At 46.4% G+C, this 20,402-nt stretch overlaps 1 protein-coding gene across 1 annotated transcript in view; it reads right to left on the bottom strand.

Moving 5' to 3' along the window:
• The window catches only part of col11a2 (collagen, type XI, alpha 2), an 81,244-nt gene that overhangs the window by 32,349 nt on the left and 28,493 nt on the right, over nt 1-20,402 (bottom strand). The window contains exons 4-15 of the mRNA XM_064348908.1: nt 19,438-19,599; nt 17,378-17,588; nt 16,755-16,917; nt 16,426-16,548; nt 10,541-11,938; nt 8,339-8,464; nt 5,617-5,838; nt 3,092-3,145; nt 2,722-2,763; nt 2,408-2,470; nt 1,974-2,048; nt 752-838 (exon numbers count right to left, since the gene is read on the bottom strand). Coding sequence (XP_064204978.1) covers nt 752-838; nt 1,974-2,048; nt 2,408-2,470; nt 2,722-2,763; nt 3,092-3,145; nt 5,617-5,838; nt 8,339-8,464; nt 10,541-11,938; nt 16,426-16,548; nt 16,755-16,917; nt 17,378-17,588; nt 19,438-19,599 — 2,726 coding nt within the window. The remainder of the gene's footprint in view (nt 1-751; nt 839-1,973; nt 2,049-2,407; nt 2,471-2,721; nt 2,764-3,091; nt 3,146-5,616; nt 5,839-8,338; nt 8,465-10,540; nt 11,939-16,425; nt 16,549-16,754; nt 16,918-17,377; nt 17,589-19,437; nt 19,600-20,402) is intronic.

Here is a 20,402-nt window from a genome sequence, read left to right as displayed (position 1 = left end):
TAAATAAATGAGAGAATCAGGCAATATCCTTTGGGGATGTCTGTAGTGAGAAATAATGTAATGCAGTGGTGCCTGAAGTGGGGGCATGCCCCACAGAGAGACAATGGGGGTGAATAAAATAAATATCCTATTATGCAAAAGAGGGCTAACAGAAAAAGTTTGTGTGGGTGTGTATGTATAGTGTGGGTGCAGTATGTAGTGTTTATAGAGCACAGTGCAGGTGCAGTGTGTGTGCAGTGTGTGTGCAGTGTGTGTGCAGTATGTGCAGTGTGTGCAGTGTGTGTGCAGTGTGGGTGCAGTATGTACAGTGTGTGCAGTGTGTGCAGTGTGGGTACAGTATGTGCAGTGTGTGCAGTGTGTGTGCAGTGTGGGTGCAGTATGTACAGTGTTTATAGTGCACAGTGCAGGTGCAGTATGTGAAGTGTGTGTACAGTGCGATGCAGAATGTACATTGTTTACAGTATGCAGTGTGGTGCAGTGTGTGCAGTGTGTGTGCAGTGCGGTGCAGTATGTACAGGGTTTATAGTGCACAGTGCAGGTGCAGTGTGTGCAGTGTGGTGTAGTATGTACAGTGTTTATAGTATGCAGTGCAGGTGCAGTGTGTGCAGTGTGTGTGCAGTGCAGTGCAGTATGTACAGTGTTTATAGTATGCAGTGCAGGTGCAGTGCAGGTGCAGTGTGTGCAGTGTGGGTGCAGTGTGTGTGCAGTGCGGGTGCAGTGGGCTGTAAGGCTTTCATGCTCTGTTACCCACCCGGGCCTGGGAAAGGATAGCTTGGGCCTGAGCTTCCTGTGCAGAGACAATAGGGCCCTTATCCCCTCCACTGCTGCCGAACCGGAACTACAGGGCAAAGGAGGGAGAGAGAGAGGGGGAGGGATGGAGAGATGGAGGTAGGGAGAGTTTCAGTTATGAGCACTGATATATTCCATTGACAAGCCTCTAACACTCACCATTCACTCAATTAATCTGTTTTCAAAATTATGGACAATAATAATAATAATTATTATTATTATTATATTGGGTCAATAGCTTGAAAATGCACAGAAAAAAATATATTCAATGGTGAAAAAGTGGTGTGAATAGTATGCAGTACAGTGTGCTTGCAAAAGAGTAGTGAAAAATAGTTTAATGTAGCCAAAAATGAAAGAACTTTCTCACTCTATGAAAGCAACACTTCAGTTGGTGACAGCAAACATTAATCAGCAGCGAAACGAATGACCGGCATCTTTACAGACCAGCACAGTGCTCACACAAAACCAACTCAGGAACACTGCCGCCTTGTGGCCAGTTAACTCAATTACACTACAGTACTGTAGGCCTTTCACTGATGCTCGGAGGCAGAGCTACAAACACAGTTTTACAGACAGTCAGTTTACATATCTAGATGTGTAAAGCACCTCATTAGTACAAGGGCAGCACACAGCACCCCACCTGGGAATCAAATCTACAACCTCAGAATTTAAAGTTCAGTGTCCTAACTGCTAAGCTACAGTAATGTACCAACAGAGCCGGTGAACTTCTCTCTCTATACAAAAAGCAGTAGTCACATGATAACTATTTAGATAGGTTAGATAAGAGTCTGAGAGACAATGCAAATATTAGTCACTTGACTGAAAAACAGCCCACTGTTTTTCTGCAAAAGTAAAAAATACATTTAAAAAATAAAAATGAAAAACCATAAAGAAAGGAATGGAAACAGGGAGAGCAAATGATGGGAACCGAGACGGGAAAAGTGATTATGAGGTAAAGAGAGAGACATAGAGCGAGAGAAAAAGAGAAAGAATTAAGCAAATGAGAGATGGTGGAATGACCTATAACACAGACAGAAGGAACAAGAGGGAGAAGGAGAGAGAAAACGTGTCAGAGTAAGAAAGATGAGTGCACACTTACAGATAGAGAGGTATGAGGGGTCTGGCCTAGATAGACAGACAGAAAAGGGGGTGTGGCCTAGGACAGGAATTGGGGTGTGACTCACAGGCAGCATGACAGAGGTTCCGGGGGGACCAGGCACTCCATCGCCTCCAGGCAGTCCCGCACGACCGGGGGGTCCCTAAAAACACAAGGCACCCCCAGTCACCCCCAGTCACCCCTCCCACAGACACCGTTCTCTGTGGGCAAACACCTGGAGCCGCTCACGGAGAGCGATGTGCGGACAACTTGCGTGTTTCACATCTAAAGACATTTTCCCCATGGCAAGCAACACATTTCACAGCAAACATGAACCGGTGGCAAAGGCTTCCTCGCTACTTCTTCTAGAACTGTAATGCCTTTATGGCTGGACGATGGTGTAGCATTGCATATGAACTGGATCTGGGCACCCAGCCAATCAGGTATTTTGTTCTCTCTTTAACAATGCTCTTAGAGCCAATGCTGTTACATGGTTCCACCTGTAGAGGGCAACACACTCACCCTCTCGCCAGGATCACCCACAGAACCCGGGGGTCCCGAAGGGCCAGCGGGGCCAGGGAGACCCTGAAAGAGAGAGACAGAGGGAGGGAGGGAGGGATGAGGAAAATAATTAAATAAATTGATCATTCTTTACAATAATTGCTTATGAATGCATCTTTTGTGCCTGTGCAACACACAGGGAGCCAATGATACACTGTTGTGTATGGACACTGATGACATCACAGACACTGATGACATCACAGACGCACCCTTTCGAACATACAGAGGAGAGATGTAAAAGAGGACGGGAGAAAGGACAGAACGGACAGACTTACTGCTGGTCCTTCCGGTCCTGGGGGTCCTTCAATCAACATGCCCTGTGAAAGAGAGGCAGAGAGGTCGGGAAACACAGGGAGGTGCAGAGGGGTTGAGTAATATGTGAGATATTAATTATACAGGCATCCTGATCACGAATAGTTGTTGCAGCAAAATAGTACCCTCTAGTGGCAAAATGTTAATAATTCCCATACAGTGAGTAGTTGACATAGCGTAGCTAACTTGGATTTCACCACAGTTCTACGGATAACTGAAAACAAATGTAATTCATCCGGTGGTTAATTGATTAATAAACTTTGATCTGACTGACAGATAATTGATTGCTCAGGACTTAAATTGGTTGGTAGGTAATTGATTAATTTCACTCACAGGCTCTAGGACAGCAGGTTCTCCCTTCTCCCCTTTCAGGGCTCTCACCGATGCCTGAGGGAAACACACATGTAACCCAGAACACAGCACAGTCAATGTACACGCAACACGCATGTAACCCAGAACACAGCACAGCCAATGTACACGCAACACGCATGTAACCCAGAACACAGCACAGTCAATGTACACGCAACACGCATGTAACCCAGAACACAGCACAGTCAATGTACACGCAACACGCATGTAACCCAGAACACAGCACAGTCAATGTACACGCAACACGCATGTAACCCAGAACACAGCACAGTCAATGTACACGCAACACGCATGTAACCCAGAACACAGCCCAGTCGATGTACACGCAACATGCATGTATCCCAGAACACAGCGCAGTCAATGTACACGCAACACACATGTAATCTACAGCACAGCACAAACAACCTGTGCATAACACACATTTAAACTACAGCACTGCGCATCCAGACGCACCCAGCCTGTAAAACAGTCAACATTATCACACAGTCATACTACAGACCTTCATCTGTCATCTTGTATACAAACTTAATATCTCCAGCAGTCATGTCACTGTTTAAGAACTAAATACACAGCTCCAGCTCCTACCAGTGTGAGACACACAGGAAAAACACAAAATGGCGTTGCAGTCTCGGGCATTTTACCCTGCACAAATAACAGAAAAAAAGTTGTCCAATTGGCAACAATGCTGGCACGTGACCCTTGACTTACAGAAACAGGAAATGACATCACAGACGTGTCCAAGGAAACACATCAGCCAAACCCGTTTCAAGATCGCACAGCGAATGCGTCGGTGGTCTTCTGTTGCATTGTGTTGCTGTGTTTTACTTACATGAGCATCACAGATGCACACACACACACACACAACATACCCACAGTTTAGAATCACGTCCCAGGTCAAAACGCATGCACATAACACGTGATGTGGATATCAGCCAACAGGATTCCACTGATGTCAGACATACGCACATGGAGGCCTTGTGTCTTCCGTACAAACTCTAAGCTCCAGTGCTCACTTTAACTAAAGGCAATTTGCTGTCTAATACTTACATCCAAAAGCTGGTCCAAGGGAACGCAATGCAACCTGTGACATTTGCAACATAAGACCTTGAGCCAAAATGTCTGACAATGTAATGGTTAGTTTGCTCATTGTGTAATACTCACTATGGCGAGTATATACATGTCTGTATGTTTGCTATTCATTTAGACTTCATATTCTTTGCCTAATGACCCACCACGGAGGCAAAAAAGCATGAAGTTTAATTAAATGAGAATACGAAGTAAGTGACAAAAATTATACACATCAAAGAATGCTTGCGATCGGTAACAGCGACGTAGAGGCAGACGTTAGATGGGAAACACAGTTTATACACGCAGGAAACAAGAATGGTTTATACACACACTTTGATGACGAGAGACCCAAGGCCAAATATGTCTCTTCCAGGAGGCCTACCATCCAGCAGACTGTAGAGGTGTCTTTACCTTTACCTTCCCAATAGCTGGACAAACACTTAACTCGTGCTGAAACTTAGCTATCTTAGCTCCAGATAGAATGTGCCACATTGATACCTAATATGTGGTCTGGAAACTTGAAATCGTGTCCAGTGTATTTATGTTTATTTAAAAAATGTAACTGCACTTTAATGTTGTAGACAATGCACAGTATAGAGCTTATCCACAGTGTGTATGAGAATCAATAGCCCGCTGTCAATGATCAAATGCATTTTCCTTTTCATATAAATGTTTATGAATACAAGAAAACACAAAAAAAGAATGACATCATGAGAGGGACATTCAGCCCACCTTGTCTGTTCATTTGGTCTACTGCACATCGGACTTTCCTTGCAATCTATTTGAAGTCTGACCATTAGAACAAGTCTTGTTGCCCTTCTCTGTGCTTTACCAAGTGACTCTATGGCCGTTCCATTCCTTCTGCTTCACCTTCACCTGTGATTTCTCTCTACTTTCTGATGACTTTGGTTTGGATGCTAGTCTGTGTTTTGGATGTCAGGGAGCATGGTCAGGTTCTCACATTTGAGAGTGCCCCCACCCCCCCAAATTAAACCAGATCTATGGCCTAATTTCCAGTAACAGAAGAATGAGGTTTCTTGGACACCCATATTGGGGCGGAGCTACAATGAGCTGTCAATCACTGCCTTGTTTGGACCAATCGAAAGGTTTTGCTCTTCACAGTGAGACAGATGACGATTGGTTCAAATCGGTGCATCGCCGACATCAGATAGTAGCCCCGCCAACGTATTCGGATTCACGAGTGAGCCTTCATGAGCCTCAACCTCGCTTGAGTACTTTGCAGGAGGACCAGCATGCACCTGTGGCTGGCATCCAAAACAGAACACAAACCCGCATACCGCAAAAATCACGTTTCAACTGCAGGCGAGCGTCTCCCCCCCGATTGAAACATTGATTTTATGTGAGAGGATGGGGGGAGGGGGAGGGGGGGGGGATTAAAAAAATGTGACCGAGCGACTTACGCCTCCCTGGTCAATGACAGCAGACAGGGCGGGGCCCATGTGACTATCGGGGAAGCCGGCCTCGCTGTCGGGAAGCGGCTCGCTGTAGTCCTTGTAGGAATAGTCGTATTCCTTCAAGCCCACGTCCCCGGTGACGTACTCCTCTGCGAAGGACTCGTCCGGAGCCCCGCCCACTTCTCCCGCCTTGGTCAAACCCACCTCCTCTACCGCGGACTCCTCCACCTGCTCAGAACCAAGGAGCAGAGGAAAACGGAGGAGAGGAGGAGGAAGAGGTGGAGGAGGAGGAGGAGGAGGAGGAGGACAGTGATAGGAAAGCAAGAAAGGGTAAAAAAAACAGAGGGAAGAGGAAAGGAGGAGGCACGGGGCGATAGAGCGATGGTGAGAGGCAAAAAATAGAGGGAAAGAAAAGTGGAAGCATTGTTTTGAAAGTGTGGTTGTTAAAAGAGAGGGGGGAAGTAGCAACAGATGACGGTGACAAAAATGAACAAAGAGAAAAGAGGAAGGGAACGGAGGTCAGGAAGGAGGCAAAGAGTCAGTCCGATGTGAATCTTACCTCTTGGGTACTAACAGTGACACTGAGGAGATAACAGTGACACCCAGTGGACACTAATGAAACTGCACCAATCGGATAAGCAGTTTTTTTTCCCAACCATGTCTAAGCCCAGACTTGAGGATGGCACTGGAAATAACCACGGTAGGCGGTTATTTACCGATAAGGCTTTGGGTGGCGACTGTTACTCTGTCACAGAATCCTTCTTATCCTCCTTCTGCGACTGGTCTGCCTGTCCACAGGGGCTTCATTAATTCTTTCCATCAAAGCAAAGTGCTTCACCAATCACTTGTGTGTGTGTGTGAGTGTATTGTGTGTATGTGTGTGTGTGTCTCTGTGCGTGCGTGTGTGTGCGTATTTGTGTGCGTGTGCGTATCTGTGTGTGTGTGTGTGTGTGTAGTGTGTGAGGTGCTATGTGTATTTCATTACATGTTAATAAGCCTACTTTTTTGTAAGGAAACAATATCCAAAAAAATGTTACAAACATGTTGTTGCTTTGGTACCCTAACTTCATGTCAGTCTGTAAATGGAGTGGATTCATATTAATATCACAGCATATATTTGAATAAGGGGAAAGAGGAAAGAGCTGCAGTATAACACTGCAGTTTCTCTCAGAACCCTGCTCTGGATACTGTAAAACAATGTTCTAGAACTCCACTGATTTCAATCAATCACCAGTAGTGGTGGTTACATCAGCATTAGAATGCTCAGATAAGGACATTCTAATCACATATGATCTTGATTTTATGCAGTTAATTCCGTGAAAGCATCTCCCGGCTGTTCTTGCAGGGGGGAAATACACATTTCCAGGGTGCAGTAGCCAGACCTGGCCATACACACACACACGGCACAAACACACATCCAAGCTTGTGACGTGGCCCTTTGCTTTGGGGAAACAGAAACGCCTAAATGAGCACTGTTTTCATTCGTAACTTACCAAACGCTCATTTTAAACACAGGCCTACAGGACTTGGCTGATATACTCATTTTTCTTAACTTGAGGGAACACAAGACCCGCACCTTACTGAAATAGCAAACCATGAAATGGTTAGCAAAACAAAAGCACATCACTTACAGATAACCCTGAGTCCAAAGGATTTTGTTCACAGCTCACCCCAGAAAGTCATTTAATTATGTCACTAAATTGTCAAACCATATATATATATATATATATATGAAATCTTACCTTAAATCCAGAAGTTTAATAAAATTATGAAATAACCTATTACTTCAATCATACCTCCTGCGGTGTGTGTAGGAATGATAAAATGAAATTTGCAGTAAACAGTTAACATGTTTGTGTGAAACTCACTACGAATTCTCATTGTCTCTCAGACGAAGGCATAGCATAATGCGTGATGGTGATGGTGATGATGATGATGATGATCCTAAGTGTTACCACTACTGCAATTATTAATTAATGTTATATCCAGATTAGGTGTTTATTCCACATTGTGAGGAATTTAATCCATTTCTCAGATCATCTGGAAATGGAGAGGGGAAATACAACACAAGTTCTGGAAGTTGTGTTGCAGATACACTGCAAAATATAATTTTCTCAACTTGTTTGGATGTTTTCCTTGGGATATTAGTGCTAAAACAAGACTGTATGGTATTCATTTTCTCTCAAAGTGTTTTCTTATTGTGCGGAAAAGCACAAAACCCTCCTTATGTTTACGTAAAATTAACTGTAATAGTTCGTTCCTGCCACAATATTTGTGTCATTCTTGTTTTAAGAGATGTATTTGAACGAAGACAGCACTCTTGAAAACAAGAACAGGAGAAAATATTCTGGCAAAGAAAAAAACTATAGTTACATAAGAACATTTGTTTTGTAATAAGAGAACATAAGAAAAAATGTATCTCATGTAGTCTTGTTTCAAAATTTCAGGGGGAAAATTATTTTTTTTGCAATGTATTCATGTCATGGCAATGGGAGATAGTTAATAACTGATCAAAAAATAATAACAAGGAAAAAAACAGACTACCCACGTCACTCAATGATTACAGAGGCTGATTTTACCTAGTTGACCTAATTTTGCCTTTAATTAAACAAGTAAAATGTGTTCGGGTATTTTCCATTTAAATGTAACCTATGAACAACCCACCAATCACAGGTAGATTGATTGATTGTTCAAGGCCTTTTCTCTGATTGGTCCCGTGTAAGGTTACCTGGGGCGTGGCTGGCTCACGTCCAATCACCTCACTCTCTGGGTGGAACTTCTCCTCCTCTAAGGTGTAATAATAATCCGCCTCTGTGGGGGTGGGGCCAGCCTCACTTTGGGCCGGATCTATGTCCTGATAGGTCAGGGCCGAGGAGAGGTGGGCGGGGTCAAGGTGGAGGCAGGCAGATTTGAGGGAGAGAGAGCGGTTAGTTTAAAGCAAGTCAGGATTATTGTTATTAATACGTTATAGGCAAAGAGGTGAAACAGAATATATACAGAGAATAAATATTATATTATTATTTAAAAAAAAAAATTTTTTGCCAGTTAAGAGCTGGTGCTTTTCCACCAGTTTATGAACAGAGAAATTAAGCTGGTATCAAAAACCTTTTTTAAGGTGAAACTGCGGATTTTCACAAGGTTGTTAGCTCCAGCTACAATTCCTTTGCTCTGTGGCAGTTCTGACTGTGGAAAAACGCACGCATTTGGAATTGAAAGTTCAATTCGGCGTTTTTTTTTTTTGCGTGTAAGTTCGTTTTTTTGTGTTTAGTTTTTTTATTTTTATTATTAAAGCCACAATGCCATGATTTGAATGACAGGGAGGTCAAGCTGGCTCTTCCGACTTTTATTTTATTAATATTGTTTTTCGAAAGGTCGCTTGCACTGCCCATTACAGCTAGAATGACGAACGGGTCGACGACCATCATCGTTACCCTTCATAAATATTGGTCGGAGGCGACAAGTACATGTTTGGTTTCGTGTCTTCTGTTAAGCACCGAGGAACTTAACCGAAGGCAGCGAACAAGCGATTGATGTAACAACCAGACAGGCAGACAAATAGACGACAGCCTCACGGAATTAAGTTCTACTCGCCTTTGATGATTACCTCAACGTAAGTCGAAGCGAATCAAAGACGGGATGGGACACATGAACATACTCACCTTTCGCTCCTCATTCTATTGCGCACTGCGCTTACGGGCGCAGAGTCAGTTAAACATTTGCAAGGCCACCAGGCGATGAAATAAATAAATTACAGGTGGACATTTCGGAGCGGGACCCGCATTGCGTTTCAGTCACTTGAACGCAAGTCTTTGCGCGCACGATGACGGCGGATTCATAACTGTCTGTCCCACAGGCCGAGTATCGTCCCATTCTGTGAGACTGCCGTGCTCATATTTATGACAAATATGATCAACATGAGAGATATTTAAGAGGACAGAAAAAAAGAAACAATGTAAAGGACAGTCAGTGTGGAAGTATCGTTGACCGTTGTGACCGTTGAGTTTTTTCTTTGAATGCAGTTTTTTCTCCTACTGTCACGAAATGAAGCGAAGGGGAAGAAACGCGCATGCACGTACTGTACTTTGGATTTGGTTTTTCATGCTGAATCCACTGCTCGGCCTCAGAAGTCCTTGCATCATTCACTCTATTCTAAGTTAGGAGAGACGCTAAAACATTTTCCAGCTTCAGAAGATAAAAAAAGGGGAAGACTGTGAGAAACAGAGTGCGGCTGCGTAGAGGCAGTGTAGACGCGGCGCTCGTGACCGTCTGTCACACCGCTATATCATAGCATTTCTCAGCATAAAGAATGTATGATATATTAAAGGGTGGATGTGATCCAGATATGTACGTGCCAACATTGGTTCCGAGCACCTCCTCACAATCCAGGTTTTTTTTCCCCACTGTAGAAGATTTATTATTTATTTTTTCACTTGAGCTTATAATTATTTTTGTCCGCCCGCGTTTCCACACGAGCCTTTGAACAGCTGCAATAGTTGCTAAGCGAAACCAAAATAGAGTGGTCCAAAAAAACAAAACAAACAAACAAACAAAAAACCCACAATGGCGCCTCTAGTGAACCCGAACTCGTAGAATTCTCAGAGTTCTCATCTTTTAATTATTTTTTTTTTTTGGACCGTGACAAAAAAATATCCACAATTAACTCCTGGAAATTTGAGTGATGCCTCAAAGTTCGTGTCAGAACTGTCAATGAACTTTCTCAGTTGTACTTTTTAAAATTCAGAAACCCCAGGAAACCAGGGGCGGAACGGAAATGGAATAAAAGAGCCAAGGCTAACTGTGCGCCCACAGTTTGACGAGCGCTCGGGAGTGGGCTATGGCGGAAAACCTGGATGGAGAGTGGTCCTGTAAGCAGAACAGCTGGCTGAAGAGGCAGGCGTCGGGCAGCCACCCCCGGGCCCTTCGTTTGTACCTGTTGATAACCGTTTCCCGGCGACTTCTTCGGTTTTGCCGGCGCAGGTACGGAGACAATGGTGCCGCTGATGACAGACTTGCCGAAGGGGGGCAGGTTTTTGCTCACGAAAGCGGACTTGATCACGGATTTGGTCACCGATTGGCTTGCGGATTTGGTCGCCGATTGGCTCACGGATTTGGTCACCGATTGGCTCACGGATTTGGTCGCCGATTGGATCATGGATTTGGTCACCGATTGGCTCACGGACTTGGAATCCGACTTGGCTGTTGCTTTGCCAACCGATGCCTTGCTCTCTACGGGCACTTTAGGCTTTTCTACTTTGGCGACTATGGCAGGCTTTTTGGGAGCTGGCGTCGGGGTCGGTGCTGGGGTGGGAGCTTGCGTTGGCGCTGCCGTCGGTGCTGACGTCACCTCTTTCTTAAGCACGTCCTTGAGGGAGGGGATTTTTTTAGAGACTTTGGCGGTTGCCACGGGGACCGGCGGGACGGTGGCGGCTGGGAGGGGCGCCGGGGTCGCTGCCGGGATGGGGGCAGCGGTCGCCGCCGGGGTGGGCGCTTTCTTAGGCTTTTTGGTAGCTTTGGCGGTTGCCGCGGGAACCGGTGCCACGGTTACCGCCGGGGCCGGGGCGGCAGTCGCGGGTAGTGCTGGGGCTGTCGTTGCCGCCACTGGGGTCGCCCCGGGTTTCTTTGGCGCCTCCTTCTCTATCTTGCCGCCCTTTTTCTGATCGCCAATTTTGGCGGCTGCAGTTTTGCTGTCACCGTTTTTGCCGTTGGCGGGTTTCTGTTCGCCGTTTTTGCCACTGACTGGTTTTGGGTCTCCGTTTTTCACAACTACAGGTTTCTGAGCGGCGGTTTTGCCGTTGGTTGGTTTAGGATCACCATTTTTGACAACCAGTGGTTTTTTAACTTCGGTTTTGCCATTGGTCGGTTTTGTTTCACCGTTTTTAACAACTAGGGGTTTTTTAACTTCGGTTTTGCCATTGGTTGGTTTCGGTTCACCGTTTTTAACAACTAGGGGTGTTTTAGCTTCAGTTTTGCCGTTGGCCGGTTTCGGTTCTTTTTTGACAACGATAGTTTTTTTAGCTTCAGTTTTGCCATTGGCTGGTTTTGGCTCTTTTTTGACAACTGAAGGTTTTTTAACTTCGGTTTTCCCATTGGCCGGCTTTGGATCACCGTTTTTGACAACTAGGGGTTTTTTAGCCTCGGCTTTGCCATTGGCCGGTTTCACGTCACCATTTTTTCCATTGGTGCTTTTCTCATTGCCGTTTGTGGCGGCGGCGGCGGCGGGATTGGATTTGGGTGTTGGCTTTGCCGTTGGCTTGGCCACCGCTGGTTTGGCCTTGGCCACGGTGGGCTCTGGAGTTTCAGTTTTTTCACCGGCAGCTTTGCTCTTCTGCTGTACGTGTTTTTTTGTGGTGTTGTGTAGCAGTTTGTAAATTGCAAGGATGGAAAAAGTGTGGTGGGAGAGAGAAAGAGAGAGTAAGAGGGTGATAGAAAGGGAGGGTGATGGAGAGAGAGGGAGAAATGAGGAATTGGGAGGTTTTAAAGTGGTTGGGGATGGAGAGATGGAGGGAGAGACAAAGACATGGGTGGATGTTTATGACACACAGTGACATTGAGATGGCTTAGGCTTGGTATTAATTTTTCAGTTCACTCTGGCATTACTGGATACAACACACTTCTACATTTTGCTTTATTTAGTTATCAGAACAACAGTGAAAGCGGAGCAGCCCTGGGGCCATGCTTGCGGCTTAGAGGCATTAGAATTTGGAGTGTCCCCAGGTGGAATCATTTATTTCCGAAACCAAGCTCATTATTGTCTAGAATAGTTCCGGAATCGCGATGGGTCTGGAATTTCTGTAGGCCTTGCCGCATGCCCGCTGCCCGTGTTGCCATGGCGAAGCTCTGCTGCTCTCTCCAGTAATGCCATCCTCTTTATTATTCATTATTATTATTATGATGATGATTATTATTAATTTTTAAAAAGCAGCAAATGCTTGTTTATTAAAACCCAGTAAGCCCGCGAGTTTGGCGGTAACGCCTGGTGCCCCGGGGCCCAAAACTGATGCCAGTGACACTGCCGTACAACCAGGTGTGCACTGAGCTGTCCAGTTGCACCGTGAGACAGAGAGACACACTTAGCCGTGAGAAAGAGAGACATGCTTAAACTGAGCTCTGAGACAGAGAGACACACTTATCTCTGAGACAGAGAGACACACTTAGCCCTGAGACAGAGAGACACACACATATGCACTCCCCTGTACACATACCTGCACACACCTGCACAAGTACATGTACGTAAACACATATAAATACCTGCATGCTGACCTGCAAACATGCACACACACACATGAACATGCGTGCACTACAAGCATGAAAACACACGTCAAGGACAGTCAGAGACAGGAAGTAGCAAAAAAAAAAACAAAAAGAAGCAGCCCATTGTGTGACGTGCAGGCAGAGGGCACACACTCATCCTCTCTCTCTCTCTCTCCTTTTCCCTCTCTTCTCCCCCCCCCCACCCCCACCCCTACTGTTTTACAGGAGGTCCTGGCAGCTGCTGGACAGTGTCAGTGTATAGAGCTGGAGAGGCAGTGTCACTGACACACAGAGAAATTTGGGCCCACTGTGCACTGACAGATCACACACATACGCACACACACGCACACACACACGCGCACGTGCACGCACGCACACGCGTGACATCAACATCGACGGGACGCTATCGTGACGTGACGAGTGAGGCGGAGTCAGTGTGGTGAGGCGTTTTTGGGCGGGGCGGGGGGGAGGGTTTTTTTGGCGATTTTTGCCCCTGAAAACAGGAGAAGGGAGAACATGAGGAGGTCAAAGAGAGAGGGAGGGTTTGGAGAGAGAGAGAGAGACCTGCTGTGCTACCTCCCATTATCCCTTCACCTGTGGACAATACGACCCACAATGCAACATTCAGGCCTTGTCTTAGACCTCCAACTGCAATAGAGCCCTCTCGTTGTCTCACTCTCTCTCTCTCTCTTTCTCTCTCTCCTCAGTTCCTCCCTTCTCCCGCTCCCTCGTTACCTGCTCAGTGGGGTTCCCTGCGGTGGGGGAGGGGGAGGTGTTTGGGGAGGAGGGGCTGCCAGTTGTGTCTTCGTAATAATAAGGATATTCATAGTCATCTTGTTCCTCATCAAAGTACTGTGAGAAAGGTGGGGGCGGGGGGGGGGGGGGTATAGAGCAGGATGGGGGGATGGGAAAAGGTGGTGGGGAGGGTTGTTTAGGCAGGTGGAGGAAATGGGTGTAGGGGGGCAGGTTTGGGAAAGAGAACAAAGTGGAGACGAAAGCAGCATTTACCGCAATAGCAATGGCAAAAGCACCCACCCCCCCAAAAAACGAAAAAGCGCAGATTTTTTATTCATTAAGAGAAGGCGTGCCGATTAGCACACCCGAGGCGCTCCCTCTGCTGGCGGTTAATGGGAAATGCACCCAAAGCACCTTAATGAATAAAATAAACAATGAATAAAAACCACACGGATTCGTATTCATCCCTTTAATAGCATCAACATGAAAACGTGTTGTATCGAACCAGTGATGGGAGAGAGCTAAAATTACCCTTAATGACATGATCATTTTGAACTGCAGAGGATCTTTGGGAAATGGCGTAATCCCAAACGTGTATTAAATGTTTAATTTGGAGCTTCACATGGTGGGCTGATACACAGGGTGACCAGAGAACGACACCAGGACATTTCCAGGGGCGTTTGATGCTATTCTTTAGCAGCTGTGATAAAATCCATGGATCATATCTAAGAACCATTCCTACTGTCTTATGATAACAATAAGCTACATTTGCCTTACTTCCATACAAATGTACAGTTGTCCTGCAGAACACAAAAGATGTAATTATTTGAATGATCTGTTTTTCTCTCTATCAGTCTTTCTTGATCTGTCTTTATAATTAGTTTAGTTAACATTTAAGCCTTTGAAGTCTAGGTTTTTTGGAATGTTTTTTTCCCCGAATTTCAGTCACTGTTCTAGAACACAGTTGCTTTCAATTAGCAGTAGTGATTGTGACATCAGCGGTTGGTCACACATTAGGGATCTTACACCGTAAAGGGCTAAAATGCCCAGCAAAGACAGCATAAGGAATAGTATATTTTAACATAAATATAATCACATAAAGCAAACAGAAATTTTGCAAATGCTTTATGAATATGATCCACTTTTTTCTGTAAAAACCATCAAAGAGAACCCCCCCCCCCCCATCCCCAAAGAAAAACCTAAATACTAAGATGGTACTCTTGTCTAATGATCAAAGCTGCACTAGGGTACCAAACTGCCCAGTGAGGTGAAATGCATCATGAGTAAATGTAGAGATTAAATGTACTTTTTGACCCCAGTATCTCTAACTGCCCTCAGTATCTATTTCTCCATTGAGATTAAACTTTGCTTTGCCTGTGTCTGTACGTCTTTAGGCTGTCGAGGTCTCTGTGGTGTTAGTGCACTGACATATAATGGCATTTATATTCACAGCAATATTTCTGAATCATTTAATTATTCAGACTTTTGTGAGGAGTAGCTTCTGCTAAAATACAGCTTATTCTGTCAATTTAATCTTCTCTCTTTTTGTCTTGTAATTCTTTCCTTGCCTCTGTGTACAATGTTTTCAGTTTTTTGTTTTGTTTTGTTTTGTTTTTGAGAGTGCTGCTTCTGTGCATCTCCCTAATCCCTCAGTCTGGAACATGACAGAAACATGATAGTAAAAAAAGGATAGAACAGAGCGAAAAGTAAAACAAATAAAATTTAAAAAAGGCAATGCTGAAAGAGTAAGCAGATAGTCTGTATCACCATTTCTCCCCAGCGTTTCTCTTGTCTCTCTCTCCCCCACTCTCATAAAATTTACCTGATGCATCCTGGGATATCTAAGGCCTTCTTTGTCAGTTGGTCGTTGTTGCTTAGTGCTGACTGTGTTGTCACGGAGACATAAATGTAAATTCAATGTATAGGAAGCTGAGGGATGATGTCACTGTCCCTGGTCTAATTCTATTGGCTGGGAAGGCTCTGACGTTAGACATGTTTTTTTTCTGATAGTTTGTCCAGGAGGAGAGAGAGAAAGAGAGTGACAGAGAGAGCATGGACTGATACAAACTCAGTGGTGCATCAGGACAGGAGCTGTACTTTGATGGCTTACTCTGATTGGCCCTCCTGGAGGTGTAGGGGGCGGAGTCATAGGTCCTTGATGGCTGTTGTCATTACTTGTGTTGGTCGAGGAGGGGACTGCTTGCAGGAGGGCGTAAGGGCGTGCGTGTGGTGTGTGTATACGCGTGTATGTGTGTGTGAGGCACATGGTTGTGTTACATACGCAGCGTAGTGTGTGTGTGTGTGTGTGCATGTGTGTGTATAATGCGTATGTGTGTATGTGTATAGTGTGTGTGTATAATGAGTGTATGTGTATAGTGTGTGTGTATAATGTGTGTATGTGCATAGTGTGTATGTATACATGTGTATGTGTGTGTGCGCGTGTGTGTATAATGAGTGTATGTGTATACGCTGTATGTGCGTGTGTGTGTGTGTGTAATGCGTGTATGTGTATAGTGTGTGTGTGTGTTTGTATATGTGTATAGTGTGTGTGTATAATGAGTGTATGTGTATGTGTGTGTGTGTGTGGGACACTCGGCTGTGTTACATACACAGCGCTGTGTGTGTGTGTGTGTGTGTGTAATGCGTATGTGTGTATGTGTATAGTGTGCGTGTATATTGAGTGTATGTGTATGTGTGTGTGTGTATCTGTGTATAGTGTGTGTATAATGAGTGTATGTGTGTGTGAGACACTCGGTTGTGTTACATACACAGCGCTCCAGTGCTGCTGTGTTTTACAGGGTGAGTCACAGTCGTGACCCTGTCACTCACGTAGGTGTTTGGGTCCTGGGCCTGAGTCCTGGGCAGGGGGGAGTCACAGTCCGGGCTGTAGTGCTCACAGAAATCGAACGCGGCCTGGGGGTTGGACGCGATCAGCAGCTGTTGGATGTCTCCCTGAGAACGACGAAAACACACAGACGCACACAAACTCTTAATACCTCAGTCATAAACGTACGAAGGGAAACGCCCCCTAACCGAATCCCCATCAAGAGAACTCCAGAGTCAGCGTGTGAATTACAGACACTGAGTCTGTAGAGAGCAGCTTGTTATCAGGCCGGTGTCTTCCGGGGGGGGCGACAGAACCTTCCGGAGTCTCTGACCTGGAACACCTCCTCGTCCAGGATGCGCGCCCCGAAGACGGTGATGCCCTTGGTGTCCACCGTGGGGCGCTCGCTGCGGGGCAGGGGCCGGGTCATGCGCTTCTTACAGTCCAGCAGCAGGGTGACGTTCTTCTTCTGCACCGAGATGGCCACGCGGTGCCACCTGCAGGACGGGAGGAGGAACAGCGGCGGTTTGGTGCAACGCGGTGGGGGATGAAGAAAAGGATAGAAAGAGAAAGAGGGAGTGAGGGAGAGGAAGAGCGAGAGTAGGCAAAGAGGAGGAAAAGAGTAGGCGTGGTCACAGTGGGGTTGAGGCAGGGGATGGGATTGGGATGGGGGCGGGGCAGAGGGTGGAGATAGGGATGGAGCATGGGGCGGGGATGGGGGCGGGGCTGAGGGCGGGGATAGGGGCGGGGCTGAGGTGGGGATAGGGCGGGGCAGATGGTGGATTGGGGGAGGGCTGAAGGCAGGGATAGGGGCGGGCTGAGGCGGGGCAGGGTGGGGATGGGGACGGGCTGAGGTGGGGATAGGGGCGGGGCTGAAGGTGGACATTGGGCGGATGGGGGCGGGGCTGAAGGTGGAGATAGGGGCGGGGTTGAGGGCAGGGCAGGGGTGTTACTGACTTGCCGTCGGCCAGGTTGATGCCCCTGAAGAGCGGGTAGTCCTCGGGGGCGGGCTTGCCGTTCTGGTCCTCGTACAGGAAGACGGGGGAGCGGCCGAGCTCCACGCCCAGCTGCTGCACGCCCTGCTCGCTGTAGATGGACAGCAGAAAGGCCTGCAGCCCCGCCTGAGCCCTCACCAGCGCCATGATGGAGAAGTTCTCCGGGAAGCGACCTGCGGGGGGGGGCGGACGCGGCAGCTCGGTCTCAGCACGCAGCGATTTGAACCGCCGAGCGGTCCTGTGTGTTCCACACTTTCAGAAAGAAAGCCATAAGGGGCCTAAAGGATACAAACGCCTCTCACAGGGGTGGGACCCCAGAGGTGGACCCCCAGACAGCGCTACGTAACTCATTTGTACCTTTTGTTCCCCTGGCCAGTGATACATAATTAATTTACACTTTTTTTTTCTTCTTAACAGTATTTATTAGTACCAAAATTGAATATACTTCTACTTTAAGGGTACATCTGTTCCTTAAAGAACAATAATGTACATCCACTGTACCCTTCTGAGAGTGTTGCTCGATCGTGTTTCCCCATGATTTTGAATTTGAAGTCCTGTCTGTCGTGTCTGGTTCACCTGTGCCATATTTTCCTGTTACCTAACAGCATACTATGCAGGATTTACCTTGGGACTCATTCAAAAACCAGTCAACCTTGGAATTGCTTTTCCTCAATGGTGACAGCTATCAAAAACACAGGTGTATAAAAATAAAAATGGTATAAGAAAAGGACATAAAATATAACAATGGAGGTGAGTGGGTGGGGTTAAGGAGAACTCTTTGATTGCAAACACAGGACCACAGCAAGGATAAAAATCCTGCATAGTACGCTTTTAATCGTGTTTTCACGTGAATTTCAGTTTCTTTTATTTATGTTCTTATTTTGTGTGTTAGGTGCATCATTAATCAGTCAGAAGAGATTCCTTTAGAAAGCGTAACTACTGTTGACGTGATACATGTAATATGTTAATGCCATAAGCTGATTGGCAGAAGGTGGAGTGACGAGTACGATAAGGGTATGGAGGAGTAGTGTGAGAAAGCATTAGATTGAGACTCCAGGGAAGAAACCGACACTGCCCCCTACAGGCAGTACATGGGTATGACTAATTTCCACGGCGAGGCACTTTAATCCTAAACCTGCGAGTTAACTGTATCTCTCGAGTGCCGAGCAGACAGTTTAGTATCATATTGTGGCAACGTTGTCATGGGGCTGTGTGCGATGAAAGAGAGAGACCTGTTGCAGACAGAATCCATGTGCTGAGACAAGGGACGATGTGTTACAGGGTGGTGGCATGTAGCAGTACACGTCAGAATTCTGGGGCAACATGTTGTGACAGGAGACCGAATTCAGTTACACACAGCAATATGTAATCATGCAGTGATGTGCTGGGATGGAGGATGTGTGCTGTGACACCTGGTAGCACGCTGTGAGACAGAACAGCATTGCGATACGAGTTGTGACGGGAATCCTATTGGAACCATAGTTGTGACAGGAAGCTGCATATTGTGACAGGATTTGCGAGAGGAAGCAGGAGTCGTGACAGGAAGCATCATGCTGCGTCAGCAGTTGTGTCAGGAAGCTGCATGTTGTGACGTGAGTCATGACAGGAAGCAGAATTTGTGTCAGGAAGCTGCATGTTGCGATGGGAGCTGTGGCAGGAAGTATCATGTTGTGACAGCAGTTGTGACGGGAGAGAACATGTTGTGACAGGAGACCGCACATTACAACAGGGGTCATGACAGGAAGCTGCATGTCGTGGGTGGAGTTGTGACAGGAGTGGCATGTCGTAGGTGAAGTTGTGACAGGAGTGGCATGTCGTGGGTGGAGTTGTGACAGGAGTGGCATGTCGTAGGTGGAGTTGTGACAGGAGTGGCATGTTGTGGGTGGAGTTGTGACAGGAGTGGCATGTCGTAGGTGGAGTTGTGACAGGAGTGGCATGTTGTGGGTGGAGTTGTGACAGGAGTGGCATGTCACGACAGGGGGCTGAGCGCTGGGCTGGGCGGCCCGCAGGGGAACAGCGTACCTGGAAAGAGCTGCTTGGTGGGGGCGGAGATCTGGGCCTTCTTGGTGATGCGGTAGGCCTGGTCAGCGGAGCCAGAGCGGCGGGAGGTGCAGAAGCCCGGAACCTTCCGCACCCCCTCAGGCAGAGAGGGCAGCTGCAGCACCCGCAGCACATCCACTGGGTCTGGGAGGGAGGAGGAGAGGGAGCGAGAAGATAGCGGGAGAGAGGAGAGAGAGAGAGAAAGAAGAGAGAAGAGGAGGGGGGAGACAGAGGAGAGAGGGAGAGAGGAGACAGACAGAGAGAGAAAGAGGGAAGAGGCAGAGAAAGAGAAAGAATAGTTAATACAACAGCACACAGGTCAGGCTTGCTGTCTAAACCACACAGAGTTTTTGATGTGTTCCTGCACTTACAGTAAGTTCTTAATTTAAGTCACTGATTGGCTAAAGACTCCTCACACATTGTTACCAAGGCCTAAATTTGCTTACGGATTGAAAGTAAAGCACAAAAAAAAGCCAGCAGAAACTGCGGCCCTCCAGGACGGGAGATTGAGTCCCCCAGTTCAACATGAATAAAACCAGTCAGGAATGTGAATTCAGCCCAGAAAGGCTGTGATCTGTGAGGATTTTTATGCTACAAATTTCAAACGGTTACTGTCTGAGAGACAAAGAGAGTTTTATCTGACCAATACCAGAGTGATCTGGTTTGAGCTGGATTTAAAATAAACAGCAGGAAAGTGACAGGAAATCCCGCAATGCAATGGTTCTCATGTTTGGGCCTAGGGGACCTCTGTGTGTGCTGGTTTTAGCTCCAACCACAACTGCAGTCCCAGGATTTTAATTTTCCTTAATTAAGTGCTTTTCGTGTTCAAAGGGATTATGCCATGAATAATAAAAGTCCCATATTTACACTGCAAACAATTACATAAAGAGAGGTTTAAAAAGTTCAGTTGATGATGAAGGCGGATCAACAGGCTCCTAATTGGTCAA

Source organism: Anguilla rostrata, chromosome 8, assembly GCF_018555375.3.
Source record: "Anguilla rostrata isolate EN2019 chromosome 8, ASM1855537v3, whole genome shotgun sequence".
Taxonomy (NCBI): Eukaryota; Metazoa; Chordata; class Actinopteri; order Anguilliformes; family Anguillidae; genus Anguilla; species Anguilla rostrata.
Note: the sequence above shows the minus strand (reverse complement) of the source record. Positions and strands in the feature narration are given on the sequence as shown.